This window comes from Seriola dumerili, unplaced genomic scaffold, assembly GCF_002260705.1.
Source record: "Seriola dumerili isolate Sdu_G_001 unplaced genomic scaffold, Sdu_1.0 BDQW01000068.1, whole genome shotgun sequence".
NCBI lineage: Eukaryota > Metazoa > Chordata > Actinopteri > Carangiformes > Carangidae > Seriola > Seriola dumerili.
In genome coordinates, this window is record NW_019174323.1 from 174,802 (window position 1) to 197,245 (window position 22,444).

At 39.9% G+C, this 22,444-nt stretch overlaps 1 protein-coding gene across 1 annotated transcript in view; it reads right to left on the bottom strand.

Moving 5' to 3' along the window:
* LOC111220139 (glutamate receptor ionotropic, delta-1-like) overlaps positions 1–22,444 on the bottom strand; it is a 542,882-nt gene that overhangs the window by 47,218 nt on the left and 473,220 nt on the right. Inside the window, exon 8 of the mRNA XM_022743126.1 lies at positions 18,220–18,339. Coding sequence (XP_022598847.1) covers positions 18,220–18,339 — 120 coding nt within the window. The remainder of the gene's footprint in view (positions 1–18,219; positions 18,340–22,444) is intronic.

The following is a 22,444-nucleotide window of genomic DNA, read 5'->3' on the forward strand; positions in this document are numbered from 1 at the left end:
TAATATAACAAAAATAATATAAATAAAAGATAATTTAATAGTAAGTCAAAAACAAGGTTATATTTAATGTTTTACAATGCTCTTAAACAAGCATTATACTTGCTAAAGATTAGCCATTGTTGGCATGTTAGCATGCCGACATGTAGCTCAAAATGATATGATTTACAATACCTAACTTTGAGAAATACAGTATAAAGTATTTCTGTCATTTTACAATAGAAGCCAAACAAATGTCTTAACAGAAGCAGCTGAACAGTAATTTTGTCTAAAATTGCCAAACTTTTAAATCAGGAACAAATGAACACAACAAGAAATGCGGTACAAGCTTACTATACTTAGCAGTCTTTGATACTTGTTGCTATGGACACATTTTCGTTGATACCACAGGAGCCCAGCTTTCATCATAACAGGCGGCATTTTTCCCCTTTGATTTCTGGCTGTTTGTTTTTCTCAGCAGGTGCTTGCCATTAGAGCTTGTGTTCATGTATGTGTTCCATAATAGCACTGTGAATAAGGAGCGTCCCGTCACCATGGAAACACACACACACACACACACACACACAGTTTATTGATTAGGTGGAGGGATGATGGTTGAATCAGCTTGACACTCATGCATGTCTGTATGTACGGTCCCATGAATCCACACTGCATCAGTTTGCATCATTCCTTATGAGATGAAATGTGTTTGATTGCACATGAATCCCTCTCTTATGAATATGGACTCATTGTCGGCCTTGGTGTTACACATTTAAACAAATCGGTTTAAGGGCAGTTTCATGCATCAATGTAAAAAGATGAATAAAAAAATCAATTCAATAAAAACAGGTTACTTCTACATTAGAGAGGGCTAATAAAACAGTGTGATCAACCACGCTCCGATTAATTTTAGTTGACAGTTAATGCGAACACGCTCCGTAATCTCTGACAGAATGTCTTAATTAGCGCCGTTAAGCTAATCACACTATCTGTTTCTTGTTGTACAGTGTGCAGAGCTGTAAACAGCCAGCCAGGGTCATACAATAATACATCGCTAACACGCCCGCACTCGCCTGCAACAAATTGCTCCGCTAATGCTCTCCTAATGATGATGCTGCTGTTAGATATGACACAGTGAAGTGTGTTTATTATGCTCTTGTGGCAACGTAGGTTCTGTGATAATTGCAGGCTACTGCTGGTTTTGTTTGCAGTGATCAGGAAAAAAGTGTATTTACGTAAATATGGAATTGGTCTTGTTAGTCTCATCAGTCCTCTGTATTTAACATCCATCAAACCTGTAGAAAAAACAATTTGTAGAGTCACATTAAAGGGACAGATCAGAGGACTACAGTACGTGAACCTCGCAGTTACTTCAGGTGTCCAGGGTTCTGGAGTCTTGTTCTGGTTGAGTCATGAGAGCAAAAGATGAACAACTGTGTAAGAAAATATCTGGTTCTTAACAAGAATGGCCATAAAACCTGAGGGTGAGAAGTAAACTACATCTCCCATGGTGCATTTCAAGCAGAAACATGAAATCTCATAGCTTCTAATGACTGTATGTTGGGTGGGTTGCTAATGGCCTGATAAAACATGCAGTGGATTAAAATCATAGACTGTAAATAAAAATGCACCCCATCCATAGGTTTCTGAAGAAGCTCAGAGTGAGCTGCTCCAAGGTCACCATCTTGGCAGTGCCTGACTCCGCCCCTAACTCCCAGCTATTCCAAAGATGGTCAAAGAGGTGGGGCGTGTGTGGAGCTGAGACTTTCAGTGCATGCCAGTTTGTGGAAAGCATACGCTCACCCACCTGTCACTCAAAGAGGCCAAGCCCTCAATTTTCCATAACTTTATGCCTTAATAAAATGTAAACAGGTTGGTTGTATAAACAGTTGTCATGAAGGAGGAAATTAATTCATTTTTCAGCCCTGGAGGTTGCTGCTCAATTAAAACGAGTCTGGATCACTGTTGGCGACATCGTTCCCGATTCCAGAAACTGAATATCCTGAATTCTGATTGGCACTTTGACGGATCACAGTCAAAATGGAAGAGAAAACGAGATTTCTCAGAGACAAAGTTGAATAATTTAAATTTAAGACCATAAGACAAGATATTGAAGTATCTACACTATGTTGAAAATTGTGAAATGGGAATTTAGTCCACTTATCTGTGTAGCATAAATCACAAATTTACCCTGAAAGGGCTTCACAATGTGCACAACAGACCCTGTATAACAAACACGACCACATGAGCTGAACATGAGAGAAAAAGGACAAGAAAGAAACAAGAAAATGAAGAGGCGTTGAGCGAGCTGGGAATGATGGAGAGGCAGAGAGATAGGACGAATGGAGATGAGAGAAAGGAGGTGGAGAAAGACCGAAAAGGAAAGAAAGAGGGAACACTTGTTCAATAATCAGGGCTATTCTCAGCGCCGCTGTCCTCTCGATGATCTCCATCCTTCCTTCTTCTTTATGTGTGTGAGATAGTGGGGGTGTTCTTCATTAACACAGATAAATTAACTCCACAGCTTCCTATCTCCCTGCGTCCAGCCTTTGAACTGCTGAACCACGGCCATCGAAATTAACCAAGAAATGAAGAGAAGAAGGACATTATCAACAAAGGCTGAGGCTGTTCCACGCAGCGGTGACAAGCAGTTATTTTGTCCCTGCTGGATCAGTAATGAGGCTTCAGAGTGACAGTAAAACACAGCAGTGTCAGCAGGTCATCAGCAACCTGGAGGGGAAATGGGACTTTTACAGTTTTTAAGATGTCTTCACTGTCCCTAATCACACTGTTAATGGAGTCTGTTTACAGCACCACAGATACAGCACAGATTAGACGACTGTAGTGGAAATAAATAAAATTATGATGTTAAAGTCTGACTCGTGTTCGGTGACTCCCTTAATATCAAATGAATGCAGTATTTTGGGCTTGAAAAAACTTTTAATGGTACAATAAAAACTGTAAATTACTTTTAAATGAGTGTCATGTTCCCTGGTTACACTTACTACGGCCTCCTTCAAATGATGTACACTCTGTTCTGGTTTTCGTGAAGGTATTTTAAGAGTGGATTTGGTTTTGATAAACTAAAACACATCCCTAACACATGTTTGTATTTAAGCATTTAATACTTCATGAAATGAATGCTAATGAAAGTTAAATGAGCTACCAGCTAAAGTGGAAAACACATTCTGAAGATCTCCAAAGAGGTGTTCAGAGTTTTTAAGTTCCCTCCATTACAATCGTTGTTTTTACTCTTGGACGGTCCAGACACTTTCGGCCATGTTGCACCTTCTCCTGGTTCCAGACCTCTGAATCATGCCACATGACCAAAATAAGCCTGGTGCTGAGCTCATGCTGCGTTCACGTCATTTCGGAGAGAAGGTAATGTTAAGAAAGATTCCCATGTTTACGAATCGAGGGCGTTCACGCCATTGGACAACTCAGGATGGCGGCTGTATGTGGTCATGTGCTACAGCTTTTCACTCATTACAAAGAATCTGGCTGTTTTCACCAATGAAAACTAACGAAACAATAATTTCAAACTTCGAGTGATGGATGTTTTACTGCAGAGTTGAACTTGTGATGATTAAAAATACAGAGCTATAGTGCTATACTGTATCCGATTACTGTTACCAATACACTTCCGTACTTCAAGATCTTCATTTGCTCTGGGGAACATTAACTTAACAAGGAACTTACAAGGCAGGTTACTTCACAAGGAAGTCGGAGAGACGAATATGTGACTCCCAGCTCCTATTTGTTCTGCATTTATTCTTCAGTATGGCAGGAAATAACGGCACAGAAAATGATTGACAAACTGCTCCAAAATCACTCTTATTTCACCCTGCTGCCTCCTGTCTGCCATGAAGAGGATAATCATGTTAGAAGTGGTTTTCAGTTTTCTGCCATCACCATAAACTCAGTAAGCTTTATATCTCTGTCTGCTCTGGAAGAACAGTGCCCTCTGTCTCTGGATCCAGCAGATTCCCTTCTTAATCTGAGCTGGTGGTAAAAAGAGTAGAAGCTGCTGACTGTGTTTTTGTACTGATGATTTCAGTGATGATTTGTTGATGATGAAACCCTTTAAGTGAGCGACGAAACGTTGTGTTGCTCTGGTTGAAGCCCTGATGTTGGCCAAGAGGGAAGCAGCTTGGAAGAGAGTTTGTTGAACAAACTTCCCCCGTGAAGGAGTAATAACGGCAATCTGTTGTGCACCAGGGAGGCCGAGCTTCACATCAACGCGAAAACACAACACCTATTATTCCTGACAATTATTAGAGCATTAATGGTAGAAATAGATTTTCCAAAATGCCAGACAGTCCCAGGTGAGTTGCCAGTCTTTCTAACTGCAGCTCATTTCGCTGACTTACGGCAATCATGCTGCTCTGTGCTGTGAGAGGGGCCGGTAATGAGAGGAAGAGGAGACAACAAAAATATGAGATATGCTCCGAGAATCTGCAGAGGGACGTGTGCTGTTTCATTACAGCATCCGCATCTTCCACAATCTGCATAGAGCAACAACATGTCTGTTTTTTTTTTTTGTTTTTTTTCGATCTGATTTACCAGTGTTTGCGTTCCTCATTGGATTTCAGCCACCTTATAACAATAAACCCATGTGTTAAATAAAAAATACATGAGGCTCAACAAACCTGGCTGTGGTGATTATTTCTACAGACTGAATGAAGGAGGTTAGAACAGATAAGATTTAAATATTGATGCTGTCTGCTGAAAATCCTCCTATTTTCATTTACGCTTCTACATTTTATAAAGGAGATTTAATAGTGATGTTGAGCAGATATTTGTCTATAAGCAGTTCAGCAGCCAGAATGTGATGATTTATATATTACTGAGGAGAAATTCTGAATATTTGATCATGTCACAGTGAACGCCATTAAGAACTACATCCTTTGATTTTAGCATTCATGCTCGTGACAAGCAGCCTTGTAGCCTTGTCAATCTCAGAAATATAAAGTATATCTTCAGTTCATGATAGATTCTAAGGCTGAAAAGCAGCTCAACAACTAATTTTTTTTTTTTTTAACTCTGAAGGGGTGGTTAAAGGGAGAAACTGAAATTATGAAAAAACAGTGTGGTTCCAAACCTCAAAGTGAATCATACACAAAATTGCTTTTCAGACTGATTATCTGGTCAGGAAAAACATACTTGAAACCAGGAAAATTTGAAAAAATTAGGAAGTAATTTTTGCTTGTAAAGCTGCTGTTTGTCCTCCAAATTAAACTAAAACTAAAATTGCAAGAACAACACAGAAACGTTTTCTAATCCGACAGTCCTATTGGCTGGAAGCCATAATTTTGTGTGTGCCTTTCAAAACCACTACAAACCACTGCTGCAAAAACAAATCCGCCTCTCATTGGATTTTGTTTGTGGTTAAGGTTCGTTTAGGTTTAGGGAAAGATCATGGATTGGATAAAATACATAGTACATTGGGGCTAGAGGAGCTTTAACCTCATGGTTACAGTAATAACCATGTGGTTATGGTTAGGGAACTGCTGTGGTCACGGTTTTAGAAAGAAAAACATCAAGTAAAGATCATAAAGATCAGCTGGTCCTTTACTGATTCTATAGTAGAGTTACTTTGACATTTTGTAAAATAAACCCCTGGTGCATCTCAGAAAAAACAGTCACTTTACCTTCCACGTGCTTTAAAGAGAACAGGACATGAATTTTCCACTGAATTCTCTCTTAGACTCTAAAAAAAGCCAAGGTCCTGCAGCGAGCAATAGATAAATGCTCAATTCAGATATAGCCGTGAAGTGATTTGGTGGCTTTTCATTCACTTAGAGTGACTGCAGCCTTTCTAAATATGTCTCCTGCCATGCAAGGACTGGGCTGTGAATTCATTTGCTGGACACAAACGCATTGCCACTTGGAATTTCATTACTGCGCTGCTTTCTTCTTTGTGCTGATGTTCAGTATGCAGGATGTCCTGCTCTATTTAACAGTGGTTTAGATTGACTCTTTGAGGGATGCCACAGAATTAGGCTCTCTTTAGGAGGAGAAAATGTTCTGAACGGGTTTCTCTGAAGTAAAATGTATTCAGAGGAACACCCATGTGCAGCCAGATGTGCAGGAAGCAGAGAAACTGAACACACGGTAAGGCAATAAATGTGATGTAGCTTAAAGTTTGTCAAACACTTTTACCAGTTCATGACGTGCTATTAGCATTGCTACGAGCTGATACAGTAAGCAAACAAGACTGATCCAAGACTAATCATGCATGTACCTCTTAGAGGCTATACATTGGTGCTTTGAGCTAACTGCTAACAGCCTGCTAACATGCTGATGTTTAGCAGGTATGTTTACAATGATAATCATCTTAGTTTAACATATTAGCATTATTAGTATTGGACATATTCAAATTTTGAATTTTGAATGATTGCACCAAAATTGTTGTGGTTCATCCCCTGGGCACCATGCATATTTGTACAATGTTTCATTGCCAATTGGTGGACCAATCATTGCCATCCTTAGGGCTATACTGCTAGCTTGGCTGAAATATACCATTTTGCAGATGCATCTGATATGTACTTTTTGCCACTTGGATTCATTTTCAAAAACCATTATGTTGACAACTTAAATGATGTTTCTCTCAGAAAGTATTGCTGTTGTAAATTATTATGAAAAAACATAATTTCTAAGGAACAGGGCCATCAGGAGAACTGCTCACGCTCTTTTATGTTTTCAGTGTCTGGAGAAAAGGTTTCAAAGAGACGACCGGATAAAGTAAATCTTCAAGAATCGTCTAATAAAGACCGTCAGCTCTGATCTGATCTGGAAATCCTCTCCAAACTGCTTTCACATCCAGCTTCTGTCTTTCCGTCCCGCTCTCCTCCCAGCGGAGGTCAAACATGGCGGATAAATTTCTACCTCGCTCACAGCGTTGCTGCTCATGCATTATTCCTGTCCTCCCCGCTTCTTTCCTTCTCCTCAAATGTCAGGCCTCTTTTTTTTTCCTCCTGTCACCCAAAAGGCTAGGCTGGCTGTATTTCTGTAACTCACTCTCCCATGGACAGGAGAGCAAAATGCCAGCATTTACCATGCCCCCCCCCCCGGCCTGTGCTGTTCTCTGCCTTGACTCCCTGCCAGACTTCTTTTTTTATTTCCACACCTTCACCTCCTCTTCATCCTTTCCTTTGATTGGTGATTTAAAATGACTTTGGAGGGGGAGCCCTCATCACTTGGCTGTTACTGCAGTATATATGTCCCACAGACCACCTGTCAATCCCACAGTGTGGGCAGTGACTGTAATGTTCTTTTTGTTGATGAAGTTTAGGTTCCTGTGGATAGAACATGTTCCTCTTTCCAGCCCACATAATGCATTACCCCTTACCCTAACCTCAGCCATCGCAGCTAAATACCAAACCCCACCCCCCCGAGTGTTAACCCACAAACAGCCTGTTGAAGTTGTGAGGACTGAAATGTGTCCACACAGGCCAGAGAAGAAACACAACACACACACACAACAGCACCACACACACACACACACACACACACACACACACACACACACACACACACCGATCAACACTGCAGGCACATGTAGTGTAAAAGCAAAAGTCCCTATGAAATGATTCTGCTGAGGTAAACACATATTAGCTCCAAGGACACACACACACACATACATCAGTAATGTCAAGGCTTCACATACACTTGTGCAGCCACCCACAAACACTCGACCTCACACACACATACATGCACGCACGCACGCACGCACGCTCACTCACCCCACACACACACACACACACACACACTGATCAGGATTCCACGCTGCTGTTTTACACTCCTTTCACAGGATATTCTCTGATGCATTTTACTGTTATGAAAGCGCTTTGATGTTTCTAATCTACACAAAGCTACGCTCTCTGGGGCCTTTTCAAAGAAAAACACACCAATATGAATGTCAATTACTGTATATATGTGTAAGTGTGTGTGTGTGTGTGTGTGTGTGTGTGTGTGTGTGTGTGTGCGCACGCGTGCGTATTTCCCTGCTTTTGATTTCTACCTTTTTTGTTCATCTAAAGACAATCCGTGGGTGTTAGATAATTAGCACTGCTGCAGGGACATATTCAGCCTTCACTGGATCACAAAACTTTAAAAACATATATTTTTTCATTATTATAATTCTAGTTCGGGACATTAAGTCTAACGCACGACTTCACCACAAAATGTTTTATTTAGACGATCATCTAAGATGACAAGTGAACACTAGTGGTTTGGAGCGAAACAGCTCAGATTTTTCAAAATGCATGAGAATAAAGAAAATCGACGAGGTTTTAAAGATTTCTTGTTGTTTTCAATGAGCATCAATGTTCAAGTTTTGTAAAAGAAAAGAAAATATCTCAACGCCTTTTGACTAGAAATCCATTAAACTTTTTGTGGATTTTCATCGTCCCAGACGATGAATCAAATTTATTTTTAGAACCTCCCGATCTTTACAATCATCAGGTCATAATTTACACACGCAAATAAGAAACATCAAAATCTAAAGAGGCACATGCCATTACAGTTTACTGATCCCATTTATGTTCCCCAGGCCTCAGATCAGATGAGACAACCCACTGAATTTAATCATATTACTACTGGAGGACAAGAAATTAATCAAGATTTCCTCTTTCCTGGTGCACAAAGAGGTAAGGAGCCCAAAGCCTAATGTCTGTCTGACAGGAGAGCGTGAAAGCTGTGAGGCCATCATCCCTCAATCTTTTTTCAGGCTGTTTTTTTTTAAGAATGCAAGCCAACACCGGTGCTCGCACAAGAACGATGTAAAAGTATACAAGTTTTGTACGGGAAGGTTGAAAAGAATGTGGAAGAGATCATTCAAGAGGTAAATGAGCAGCACAGTCTAGGAAGAGGTACTTAGTGCAGGAGGATTCCCTTGAAGGTCTCCTCCTCATTGGATGGCCTTCGCATCTTGCATTTCCTCCAAGGGGGAATCCTAAGCTTCCTGGGTGAAGGACTTTGCACTCCTGGGCTGGAATGTCCTCAGTCCACACGCCGTGTTGCATCGGCAGGGTCGGGTCCGGTCAACTAAAATCCATCAGGGGTCTGTGGCGATACTGGTGATCCATCTGGTCTGTCATTGAACACGAACCTTTACTCCATGACCTTTTTGTCGAGCGCTACCGTCAGTAAGCTTGGGTATGGCTTGAAAATGTCAAGTACTAGTGCTGAGTCAGTACTGATACTTTACTTTGAAAAATACACTGATCAGAGACCACATTAAAAACCGGTTTTAAATTAAAACAACTGAGGCTTAATAACCAACCTGAGTCTCCGGGATAAACTTGATTTTTTATTCACTTTCTTTTCAGCATCACTTAATGATCAGTACGTCTTGTATTGCCGGGTTAATGACCAATGCAGCCTCCAATGACTACAAACAGGTAACATTTATAAGCTTCCGAAAGCTTTGCTGTGCTATAAAAGATATTTATTAGATTTACAGCAAATTTGATCTAATTTCAGTATTTTGGATTTTCACCTTTGGGTGTTATCATATATGTATTTACTTTGTGTCTTCTTACTCTGTAAAGCGGCTTTGGGTACCTTGAAAGGCACTATAAAAAATCAAAGTTATTATTGTTATTATCATGTATTCTTTTATCTATCAGACATAACTCGACAAGTGCTCTGCAGTGATATTTAGTATGATCTTTGTTTACATTGAGGATATACTGTACATTAGTTTGTGTTAATATTCAGTCAAAGGCTGCCTTAAGTTTAAGGATTCTATTGAATCGACATTATGACAGAACCATATAATCTGACATGGTGGTGTTTCTTTAAGATTCACAAATAATAGCTGTGACTGAAGGGATGGTTTTATATGCAGTCCCTTGTGAAATCCAAACATTACATATGTTTTTTTATCATTGTGTTTCATTACATCTTTTTCATTTTCAGTCCTGCCATTATTACTAAGCCTAATTTGGCATCTCTTTATGGGATGTACAAGAGCTCAGTGGTCATTCATCACTACCCGCGCCTGATAGAAAAAAAAAAGGATACATCTTTGTGGCTTTGGGGAAAAATGAAAAGGGAGAAAAATATCTATCTTGTTCCATGTATTATTCACAGAAATTAGCAAGCTTCTAGTTTTCAAAGACACAAATTGTTGTTAACGACTCCAAATTACCTCAGGGATTTGAAATTAGTACCGTCTGAGGCTCATTTTCGTTCTCCAACATTTCTAATGGATTCATTTCAGAAGGGCCAGTAACAATGCAGTCCCCATTATGGACAAATGGCTGGGTAATTCCTATCCTCAACAAAATAATTGCAAACCTCTTTAGCTCTTCTGTGGGAGAGGAGAGACTGACAGAGAGAGAAAGGAGGTGACAGATAGACGGGAGACAGGGGAAAATGGCGGGCTGGTCAGAGCGGAGTGAAAGGATGTAAACATGTCATCAATCATGAATAATGCTCTCATCCTGAGGCTATGTCAGTTTCATTGAAATGGAAGAAGCATATATGACATACTCTAAAGTACCGCGTACAAAAAGACATTGTATAATGCATATTGACTGTCTCATAAACATGTCAAATAAATTGCACACTATGTTCACATTCTGTGTTTAGTATTTGTACATTTCAAATATGTGATTCTAAGAGTATGAAGCAGTAAAATACATTAAATATAATTTTGTTTCATTGATCCATATTATGAGATGTGTGTTATTAAGTACGTTTCTATTAAAGAAGTTTTAAATGTGCATGTACAAAATGGTGAAATTCCCTAAATATCTTTAATGGTTTAATCTTGTCATGGTTTAGTTGAAGGCCAGTGGTTGGTCTGTGGGTGAAGAGAAGATGCAACACAAAGTGATGGATGCAGCATCACTGTGGCTGCATTTACTCCTGGTGTCCACACTACTGTTGAGTGTTTGAGACTTTTGGAAACACAGCTGGATTGATGAACGCAAGCGCCCATCTTCGTTTCCTGATTCGGTCTTATCTCATCCTGCTGGACAAACTCATACAGTGCAGAAGAGTAAAACTTTTAAGACAGGAGTTCCTGCATGCGCAAAACCTCAGCTTTACAACTTTCTGGTATTTAGTTCATACTTTTATGCAAGTGTTGGAGCAAGCAGCACAATTTCACGTATGTCTCATTAGCTTCTCGTCGGTAACACAAAAAGTTAACAAGAGGTGAATTTACATCATCACCTTACATCACTAATAATATTTGGAAAAACTGATATAAAAAAACAAAAACAAATACAAAATAATCTAATTTATGTTTAAACTAATGAACACTTTCTGGCGGTGCTGCTGAATCCTCTCTTATCACATTATTTAGTGTTAGTGTGAAAAAAGGTAGAAGGTAAACAGATCCGAAGACGAGCTGAAGTTTAAAGTGAATGCACGTGAGCCAGGGAGGCTTTTCAGATTTTTGTCAATGGCTTTCTCAGACAGCAGCTTTGCGCTGCACCCACAGTACGTAGTAACTAGCACCTATCTGCAGTTTGAGACTCCCTGTCAGCCGTCGGGCTTGTTGCAGGATAAACATGCTCGATTGTATCAACACTAACACAAAGCCTCTTGTGAGAAATTGAGTTGATCACTAATGGTCTCACTTGTTTATAATCGTAATTAAATAGTTCTTATCTTTTTCTCATTTTGCTGGGGGTCCTGTCGAGGGCTCCCCGCAGGACCCCTGAGGGTCCTCAGACCTGAGTTTGAAAACCACTGGAGCTAAATCAGGGTCTTATTAGAAGTTGGAGAGGTTATCTGTCTGCTGAAGTCGTCCCAGCGGCCGTCCTCCGTCTGATTAAAAACAGCGATTCGCCAACACTCCCTCTGAGGATCGCGGGCGAGAGCATAATGTCCTCTGACACACGTTCAGTCGCTGCCACCAATCGGAGAGGACGGAAAAGAAAAATCTGAGTTATATATCTTTTTTTTTCCCAGTCTTTCGTGGGAGGGCGATTTACCGACAACAAATTGCTGGGAAGACACATCAAAAGTCAATGAGATGAGAAAAGTGAGGACAGATAGATAGGATAACACACGGGGGAGGTCTGAAGGACCAGAGCGCTGCGACACAAGTTTCCGGGGAAAGAGGGAAATAACATTTCAATCTCTATCAGGTCTGATCTGGAGGTGGGAGGGGGAGCGGTGTTTCATCTGTGGGGAAAATTTGCTTTGAGAAATGGCCTTGGGAGGAGAGGGAAGAGGCGTGGACAGCACAGAAAGATGGAGATGGAGATTTGGATAACACTAACACTGTAGGGGGAAAACGAATCGAGTGTATGTGTGTTTGTGTGTGTTCGTGTGTGTGTCTGTGTGTGATGAGAACGAGCAGCTGATATCTCGCCGCCGGGCAGACAACATCTACCTGTATGTCAGAAACTCTATAAAAGTTTCCTGTGTACGATCAACTCACGGCAGCCTCATCTCTCCCTCCACCAAACAGATTTAGACTGCCTAAAGAAATAACTGGATGTGAGATAAACTCGCTGTTGCTGTTTCCGGCTCGGTAAACCCTCCAGACAAACGGTTATTGAGCTCAGAACTGTTTCAAGACAGATTTCTGTGTTTGGTGTTGCAGTAATTAATTTGGTTTTCAGAGCAGATGTCTTTTCCATTTTAGGAACAACATAAGAAATTGTCACCAACCTCAGACGCCCTACGAACATCCCTGTGTAAAACCAGACTCAGGACTGTGTCAACCAATTAAAACACACTTAAAAAACTCTGACAAAGATGAACTCGTTGTGTCTCATGTCAGAAAATGTCAGGCTTTAACTGATTAATCCAATGTGTGACTTCAATCTATTGCACAATCCTGCGTGATTTTTCACTATCTTAAGTTACGTTCAGACTGAATGCAAAATAAAATTTGGAGGTTCCACAATTGCATATAACATCAGTGTAAAGAAACAAATGGATGTGAATTGGCAAGTGACAGCTGTCATTCCAGGAGCAAACATCTGGATAATGGGTAAACACCGTGGTAAACGTCCCTGGATTCGGCCTCATTCGGCTCCTTGCTTTCAGTTCATTACAGATTCGGACTGCACTTGAGTGCATTTGTATGGCTCTTTAATCCAAAGCACAGTTTGCCTCTCCTTCACCCAATCACTGCCATGTAAGACTCTGGCCTCTCCACAGGGAGTAATTCAGGTTCAGTGTCTCACTCTTCCAACGGCAGGAGCCGAAGATCAGAACACCAACGCTGCAATTAGAGGACTTTCATCATTTTATCCACCCTGAACTCTGATCCTGGTTTTGATTATTTTCAAGATATAATGTTGACCCCCCCCCCTAGGTCGCCTTTAGAAAAAGATACAAGACTCTAGTTAGAAGAAAAAAGCCTGTTTTAGTACAAATATTGTTTGTGTTGTTTACAGCTGACACATGCACTCATTTATGTACTGATATAAATATATATATCGATCCAGATATATGTTGATGAATACTGTGTGCAGGCTGTGTATGAAGGCACTTAACAGTACACAAGGGATCCCACATGCACTGCATGTTAATAATAATATGTCTCATTTGTGAGTATGTGAGAGGACTAATAACTGGGAGGTCTGTGTGAGTGTGTGTGTGTGTGTGTGTGTTTGTATTGGAGATACGTCATGGTGCATGTGGGGGGGTAATAGCAATATGCATTTGTGTGTGTGTGTGTGTGTGTGTGTGTGTGTGTGTGTGTGTGTGTGTGTGTGAGAGAGAGAGAGAGAGAGAGAGAGAGAGAGAGATCTATGGCCCTATGTCCTCCTAATGGCCATTATGTAACACAGGGGGACTCATAACTCAGAATGAGAAGCCAGGTGATTAAATCTTCATTACTGCAGCAACTGCTCTGTATGTGTTTGTGTACGTGTATATGTGTGTGTGTGTGTGTGTGTGCCCTTACACTGACACACAGTACCTGCAAGCTGCTAAATCATCTCAATTGTTACGACTGCTTGTAAACTCAGTACACATGAAATAATTCACATGTATCCGGTGAATGGAACCAAATGACTGCATCTTGTATCTCATAGTCATCCTTTTACTAAAACATGGAGACAGATCAGTGGACACGGCGAGATGGTGGCGCTTGTTTTCAACACAAATCAAAAATCTGATCTGAGCGGAGTGGAGCGATCAGCCACTCAATTCAATTTCGATTTTCATTTCGACTGAAAATGAGAAACATCACCTGCACCCATCTGTAAACTGTTTCTTTTATGAGGAAAAATCGTTCTTTCTTTAATTGCACAGGCGGCCGTTTCAATCTTAGAATTCTTTAAATAACTTTTCTTTTTTTTTTAGATTGTAGCCCTTCATCATATTCCTAATCACTGTCCTTATTTCTTTTTACTCGTTTTCTTTTTCTTTCCCTGTCTTTTTCACTTGTCTATTCTGCCCTTTCCTACTTTTCACTGCAGCTTTTTCATTTACTTCTCCTTTCCCTTTCCTTTCCTTTTGTTTCCTTTTCTTTCCTTTCCTTTACTTGCTTTCCTCTTCCTTCCTTACCTTTCCTTTCCTTTCAACAACAATAAAGAAACAAAAAAGTCTGACCTTGATTTCATAGGTGGTTATGAAAAGTGACCTTCTTTATATTCTACAGCCTCTCTGAACCCTCCTTCACGCTGCGGTACAAGGCAGGACCATGTTCCATAGCACAGTCTTGAAAACATTATTATTCCACACAACATAAAACCATATAAAATAGTACATGACAATCTGATCTGTTCAATCAGTGAGAATGGAAAAAAATATCTCAAACACTTACAGCACATCACCACCAAGGTCAAGGTGACAACTGAAACTCAGAGATCCCATGCATATTGTTTAACTGTATCAGCTGCTCTGTATTGATTCATCTAGTGTGAGATAGCACTTACATATAGTACTTTATATTCATAGGCAGACGACTTAAAAACTCTTTAGAGCATTAATTAAAACCTCGTTCATCCTGTTAAATATTGACTGGTTTCATGGAAAGGGACGCGTGTTCGCGGAACTAAACTGGGATGCTGCTAATCAAGGTTAACGCAACATGGTTAAACAGCATTTTCAGTGATTGGAAGAATTAATGAGGTGAGGACTGATTGAGATCGCTGCTGCATGAATGATGACTGTGTTCATTCACAGAGGAAGACATTTGCCTGCTCAACAGCTACAGCTCCCATGAGGCACTGATGACGGTACGACCCAGGAGATATGTTGTCGTTGAACCCGCATCTATGGTCATGAGCGCTGGGTAGGGAACAAAAGAACGAGACTGCAGATACAAGCAGTTTTAAATGAGTCGCCTCTGCAGGGTGTCTGGGCTCAGTCTTACATGGGGTAAGGAGCCTGGATGTCCGGGGGGGGGGGGGGGGCAGTTGAGATGGTTTGGGCATCTGGTTCAGATATCTCCTGACCGACTTCCACTGAGGTCTTCTGGGCATGTCTAACTGGTAGGTTGGCCCAAGGTAGAACCAGAAGACAATGAGGAGATAATATATCCCATCTGGACTGGGAACAACTCAGGATCCCCCAGGAGGAGCTGGAAAACGTTACTGGGGAGAAGTACGTCTGTATTACTTCGCTTGACCTGCTGCCATCGTGACCCCGACCCCAGATAAGCGTCAGAAAATGGATGGATGGATGATGGAAGAAACAACGTATGAAGAAATTCAATCATCCGGTCGATGAGTGTATCAACATTTAATGTATCAACTGATGGAGGGTCACAGAGGTCTGAGAGACTTTTATGTCTGAAAATCAACCTATAACCTATAAAAGTGGAGGGCACAGAAAGCGATGGGCACATTTTCGTAAAACCCACATAGTCTTGTACCTTCGACATTTTATCAAACCACCACATTTTTTAAAAGACAGTTGTCCATGTTTAGCGCTGATGACTCACAAACTTTGCCAGTCACATAAAACTGTCTATGAGGAAATGAACCCAGAAGTCCTGAAACCTGGACACTCGAAACCACTGCTCCCACTTCACAACTCTACATCACAGCATCATGTACAAACAATATTAACAGCAGGCCTGGGGGTATCCTACAGTACTGTACATGATCCTGGAAATAACACCGAGTGGGACGAAATGAGTGGTTGTAATGTAAATTCCCTTATATTATTCAGGCTTAAAGTACACGATCTTCCTCATCTTATTTTAATACCCACCTTTGTAAACCTTGTAAATGCTGTATTCATAATTATCATCATTAACAAAAACAATATATGTAACGCTTTCTTGAGAGCAAACTCAGATAAATATGTTGAAGGTCTGCACTAGTAGGTAACACTTCTAGGTAATAGCCACAGCCTCATACCTTGACAAACCTGCTTTATTTTGATTTATTATTAAATACAAAGCATTTATTCATAAAACCATCAGTCTCCTGATGTCAACGTTGACAGCATTTTAAAGACTCCATCACGGTCATGCTCAGCTGCTCCAGCACTGCTACTACTGCTACCACTACAAGTCGTACCTCTATGACTACTGCAAACACCACCCTGAATCACCGCAGCAAACCCTTAATTAGTTCTACCAACTCCGAGAGGCTATGATGGAAGATTTGAGTTTATTTACTTGACTAATACAGGAAAATATAAAGGTAGAGTCAGCACCACAGGGAGTAAAACACTCCATGTTTATTCAGTAAATGCAGACTGCAACTTAACATTTTGAAAGGGAAAATAAGACATCACTTCCTTTACTACCACCCAATCCCTCCAGTTATCTTAGCTATCCCTCATAATACTATTTAATATTGCAGGCTGCTGAACGTTTAATGAACCAACCAAAGGCCATTACCAGGACTTTAGGAAATCTGAGTTTTAATCCCCCTCAGCACCCCCTGGCTGGGGGTGGTCTGTGCCACTTGAACACAGCTGGCATGATGACTGATGACTTTCAACTGCAATCGACAACAACAACAGCCTGCAGCCACAGCTCCTCTGTACAGTACAAGGCAGTGCTGTCAGGCTAACACTGCACTGAACAAATACACAGAGGGGAGTTTGTGTGCTTGTGTGCTTGTGTGTGTGTGTGTGTGTGTGTGTGTATGTGTGTGTGTGTGTGTTTGGGTTCCTGAGTTTTGTATACTGCAGTTTCCCCTAACAGATTAGCCATGAATATTAGGCTCTGAATACAAGTTCAAAAATGAGTGAAAGTGAGTGTGTTTTCAAAGTATGTTTGAAATGAATATGTGTGTGTGAGTATGTTAGCGTGGGAACCTTAGAGTGAGGGCATGATTTCATGTTTAAGAGAGAAGGTGTAATGTAAATGCATGTGTGTCAGTGAGAGACTGTGTGTGTTTATGTGTGAAGGAATGTGAGACAGAGAGAGAATGTGTAGAGAAGGAATGTGCGACAGTGTGTGTTCATGTGTAAGTGTGAGTTTGAAATGTGTGTCAGACTGAGCTGCTGGCAGTCACTCCAGGCACAAAAGTTTCTGTAACAGTCAATAAAACTGTGTTAGATGGTTTGTCTGGTTACAGAAATCTGAAACAACTTTTCAAATAATTCAGAGTGACTCAAAAGAGTTTTTTTCATTGGTTTGGTGACATCACCACTCAAGAGTCAGACAGAAAAGGATCTTAAACATGGTTACAGTTAAGATATATTAAACTGCCATATAAAAAATATATTATGTACTTCAATTTTGAGCCTGTAGCTTAACGTTTAATATTATAGTCCGTTTATGAGGGCTGGCTTGCGAACATTTACTAGCTACCAGCGTTAGCTAAAATGTTATTATTGCAGCCAAGGAGGTTATATCTTCATGTGTGTTTATTTGTCAGCAGGATTTCTGTATAAAGCACTGAACCGGTTTGCACCAAACTGGATCAGGAGTCAGGGAAGAGCCCATTCAAATTTGGGGCAGATCCGGAACATTTACTATTAATTTAGATTTTTGTTCCTCTATGAAGTCTGGTGTATGTTGGTGTATGACTGCAATCCTGCTCTTGTTCCAGTGCTGAAGTACTGGGCAGACAAAGCAGGACTTACAGCGACCAATAATTTAGTTAACCCACCTTATGACTGTTAATAACCTTTCAACTCTATTGATCTAAATCTATTTCCTTATATTGTGACAACATTCATACATAATCTGCCAGAAATTTTTTTATGAAAACTTGAATACTCAGTATCGTCTGAGTGGTGACAAAATGTCAGTTCACTCTGCAGCTTTTTGGGTTTGACACATAGGCGATGTGGCCCTCTGCACCGTTCACGTCCAGTTCATTCATTTAAAGTGAAACTCTGTGTACTCACCCTCTTGATGTCCTTGCCGAAGGTCTCACTGAAGCTGGAGCCAAGGATCTCAAACTGGACGTGGGAGTTGGAGCCGCTGTCCTTAAAATCCATCGTACCTGTCAGACCTGTGATGTTGCCCTGGAGGAATCACCAGATACAGAGAGAGAGAGAGAGAGAGAGAGAGAGAGAAATAGGTGGAACGATGTGAAAATCATGGAGGATAAAAGGAGTTTGGAAAGTTTAAAAGCTCAACCAATAGTGGATCTTTGTTGTTGATACTGATATACAAAAGAAAAATGTTATCTCAATCTGGACCCTGTTCATTTGATATATGATAATATTTATCAACACAAACTTTTTTTTAACAGAACCCCTAAAATTTGTTTTTTAAAGCTGCACCAAGACATATACTGAGTGCAACATATTGTAGGAAATACATACCAGTGAAAAGGAATAAGCAGACATTAACTTCTACTTCATTGAAATGCATGTTTTTTTATCATTAATCCATAATAAAAGAGGCCTTGTCAGTATTGTTAAGTTTAATGTTCATGCAGATAAAATATAATGAAGTGACAGTGAGATGGAGGGAGGGAGGATGAAGGGAGAACGACATTGAGGAGTCATTAAAAGAGGTCAAAGGGAGTGATGGAGGGAAAAATTATACGAGGAAGAGTGGAAGAGAAGTGCGAGAAGAGAAGAGATGGGTAAGGAAATTGCGAACGAAAGAAGCATGCACAGAAAGAGAGAGAAAATCTGGAAAACACAGAAGACAAACAGCCTCATCGCAGTCTGGCTCATGTAGCATTTTTACCCCTTTGAAACTGCTCCTGCCATCCTCCATGTATCTTTAGTATCACGCTGCGTCCCATGGTGCTTTGTGAACTGCTAAGCTGTGTGATATTGATGTTAAATTGGCAATCCCAACAGGGTCATGAAGTGCACTCAACACACAGAAATCACCATGGAAACCATCAGCTCAGGGGAGGACAAGAACCGATATAGATACCTAATTAATCAATTTATAAATTAATGATCAGCTTTATTAATTCATGATCATTGATCTCTGCTTGCTGGCTCCCTTGTTGATTGCTCCCATGGCTTTTATGCAGAATATACAGTAGTAAAGAATGGTTAGAAATGTATGAGATCTCATATAAAATATCACTGGAGCGCAGCTCCTGACTGCAGTGCCACCCCACTGAAAGGCCAGAGATGAAATGTCGCTTCATGGCTTCCATCAGTTCATGTTGGATTGTAAAGCAAGACTAAAGACACCCATCAACACACGCCAACAAACTAAATGTTCCTCTGTCAGCTGCAAAGGTCGCAGTCATTGTCACCTGGAGGAGAATAATGTTTCATGTTTGTTTTGGTTTGCGAGCAGCTTGCTACAAAGTCAGTGATGCCTCTAGTCCTCCATCTGTCTTTCAGTAATAAAGAAATATAAATTTAATGCATCACTCTGAATATTTTTACAACAGAGTGTTGCTTTATGGACTCTGTAATTATAATATATATTATAATTATATTAATATAATATATTGCTCTACTTTTGATTTAGCATACAACATACAAATAATATATAATGTTAAAAAGAGTACTTAGCTAAACTACTTTGTCTTAGCTGTGAAATCTAACAGTTAGCATACCCTGACTATGCTGTTTGAGCTCTTAGCTGGACTATTAGCTAAGATGAAGCAAATTGTTCTACCTGCTCAATTGTTATAATGTTAGTGATAATGTTAGCTAAACATAGCTAACAATCAGATAACCTGTACCAAATTGTTTTAAAAGCTAAAAAGCACCTTTGCCTAACCTATACCCCCTAACCTAACCTAACCTAACCCTAACCCTGCTAAACTGGTTAGCTAACCTGAGCCTGAATGTTTATGCTCCTAAACAGAACCATTATTTCACCAGAACAAAACAGTTTTAGCTGGTAATCTGAACTCTGAAACAAGACTTATCCTTATCCTAAAACTCTAAAACAACAATAAGTGTTTAAACCTTTAGCTATCTTAAACCACATTGTTTTAGCAAATAAACTTAACTGTTAGCTAAAGTGAACCAAACAGTTTTAACTGTTAAATTAAGCCATGAGTTATCCTAAACTAAACTGTTTTAGCTTCCGCACTGAGCCGTTAGCTAACATAAAACACTGTTCAAGTGGCTAAACTTATAACTAACCTGAACCTAATGTTTTAGTCATTAAACTTAACTGTTAGCTAACTTGGAGCAAACTGCTTTAGCTGCTGAACTGAATCATTAGCTTTCAATTCAAATCATTCTGAATAGAATAAAATATTTACATTTACTCCTTTTGCAGACGCTTTTATCCAAAGCAACTTACAAGTGAAGGACATTACTAAGCTTCAGTGCAGTAGGAACCTTAGTGTAAATGTAGCAATGTGTTTGCTATAATGTGTGTTTTAATTTTTATTTTATGTTCTCTTGGCAAACTGTTTTAGTTAGATATTAAAGTGATACTCCACCCAAATTCTATATTAACATGGTAAGTGTTGGTAGACAGTACCGAGTAACACCGCACAGGTGAGCAACTGTCAAAAGTGCTTTGCATTGCGAGTATGGAGCACTCTTTTCATGTGAAGTCATATCTCAAGTACTTTCATTTGGGCTGCCACCTCAATACACACTCTTTTATACACACACACTTGTAGGAGGAAAGAAGTGAGGAAGGTTACATCTTGTGATGTACCAGACAAAAAAGTTAAGAGGTGAAAGTGGTTTGCTCCTGCCATTTTTCACTCTGAGTTTGTCTTCCTCTCTCAAAGTCATTTTCCATCTCCTCAGTAGTCAGAGATACAGCAGCAATGATGGACATGTTGTTCAAGCTCAACGGAAACAGCCTATAGGAAATTCTGACTGTATAAATGATTCTCTGAAAAAGAAGCTTTCAGAGTTAAAACAGGAAGGTTTTATGGTCACAGAGGTGCATTCAAAGAATACTGTTTCAAAACTTTGGTACCTTAAACTAAAATCTTAAACATTTTTCATTTTCTGAAAAGGCTGTACCATCTACCACAGGATTGTTACGATAAAAAAAAAAAATTATGGAATAAATGTTATTGTTATAATATTCCAGCATTATAAAACCCTTTTTCAAAGTGTTATAATCCGCCATGCAGCGTTTTAGCCTCTGATAAACCTTCAGATTAATGCATCTGTTATGCTGGATTGTATTTCATTGTCTCACTCCTACCTGAAGCAACACAACCACACTAACACACTAAACCTTTGCATTGTTTTAACACAGTCTCAGTGTTTACAGTTGAAGATGCTCTGCGCTTCTATTGTTAAACATCACAGAGCATGTAGTAGAGGTTGGGAGGCGTCCCAGATGCCGCATCCGTTATCACTGTGACAACACACGGGACAAAAAGCTCAAATCTGTCAGGTTGGGCAGTTATCAGCAGATATCATATAGTCTGATTTCAGTACAACTGCATCTTTGTTGCTGCTCATTTGTCATTCCTGTAAGCTCAATCAACACAGCCAAGCAATGTAATGAACATTTAGGGTAAATTTCAAGCACTACTTTTCAAATAAAACTGTCAACAGGCTAAAATGTGCAAAAATAAATTTAACAGGAGAAAAAGAAAAGAAAAATGCCACAATGCTCTGTTGTATTTTCAGTCATAATTTCATGATCTAAAAGCTGAAGGCACTGACAGAAGTTACTGTAGCAGTGATTTTCATTAACTCGAATGTTGTGTACTTCTGTCAATATCACAGAGGAACTGACACTTGTATCAAAACCCTGCAATTATTAAAGGTATCAGGGCTTTGCTGCACCAGGTTCACCTCAGTGTGCATATTAAACAGGAGCCAGGGAGAAGGAAAGATCGCTAACAAGCTCACCGTGAGAGTTACTGTGAGATGCGTCAAAGAAACGAACTGTTGTTTTTTACTATTAAACTATTCAAGCTCTGGGGGACTCATCAGTACATCTGAAAAGCATCTTTCACCAATTAGACTGAGAATCAGACTTCAGGTTGTATGATGTACATCAGAGTTTAGGCTGAATGGCGTTCTTCTTTCATGTTTCACCAATGGTGTTTCACGCTTTTTTAAGAAACATTTTGTTAAGCTTGGTACATAAATCTAATTATACTTTCATGCTCTCCTCCTTATGCACTCCTCAGTTTTCAAAGGTTGTTTCAATCAAATCTTTAATGGAAAAGAACATATACCATTTAAAGCTATATTGAGTCTGTTTAAA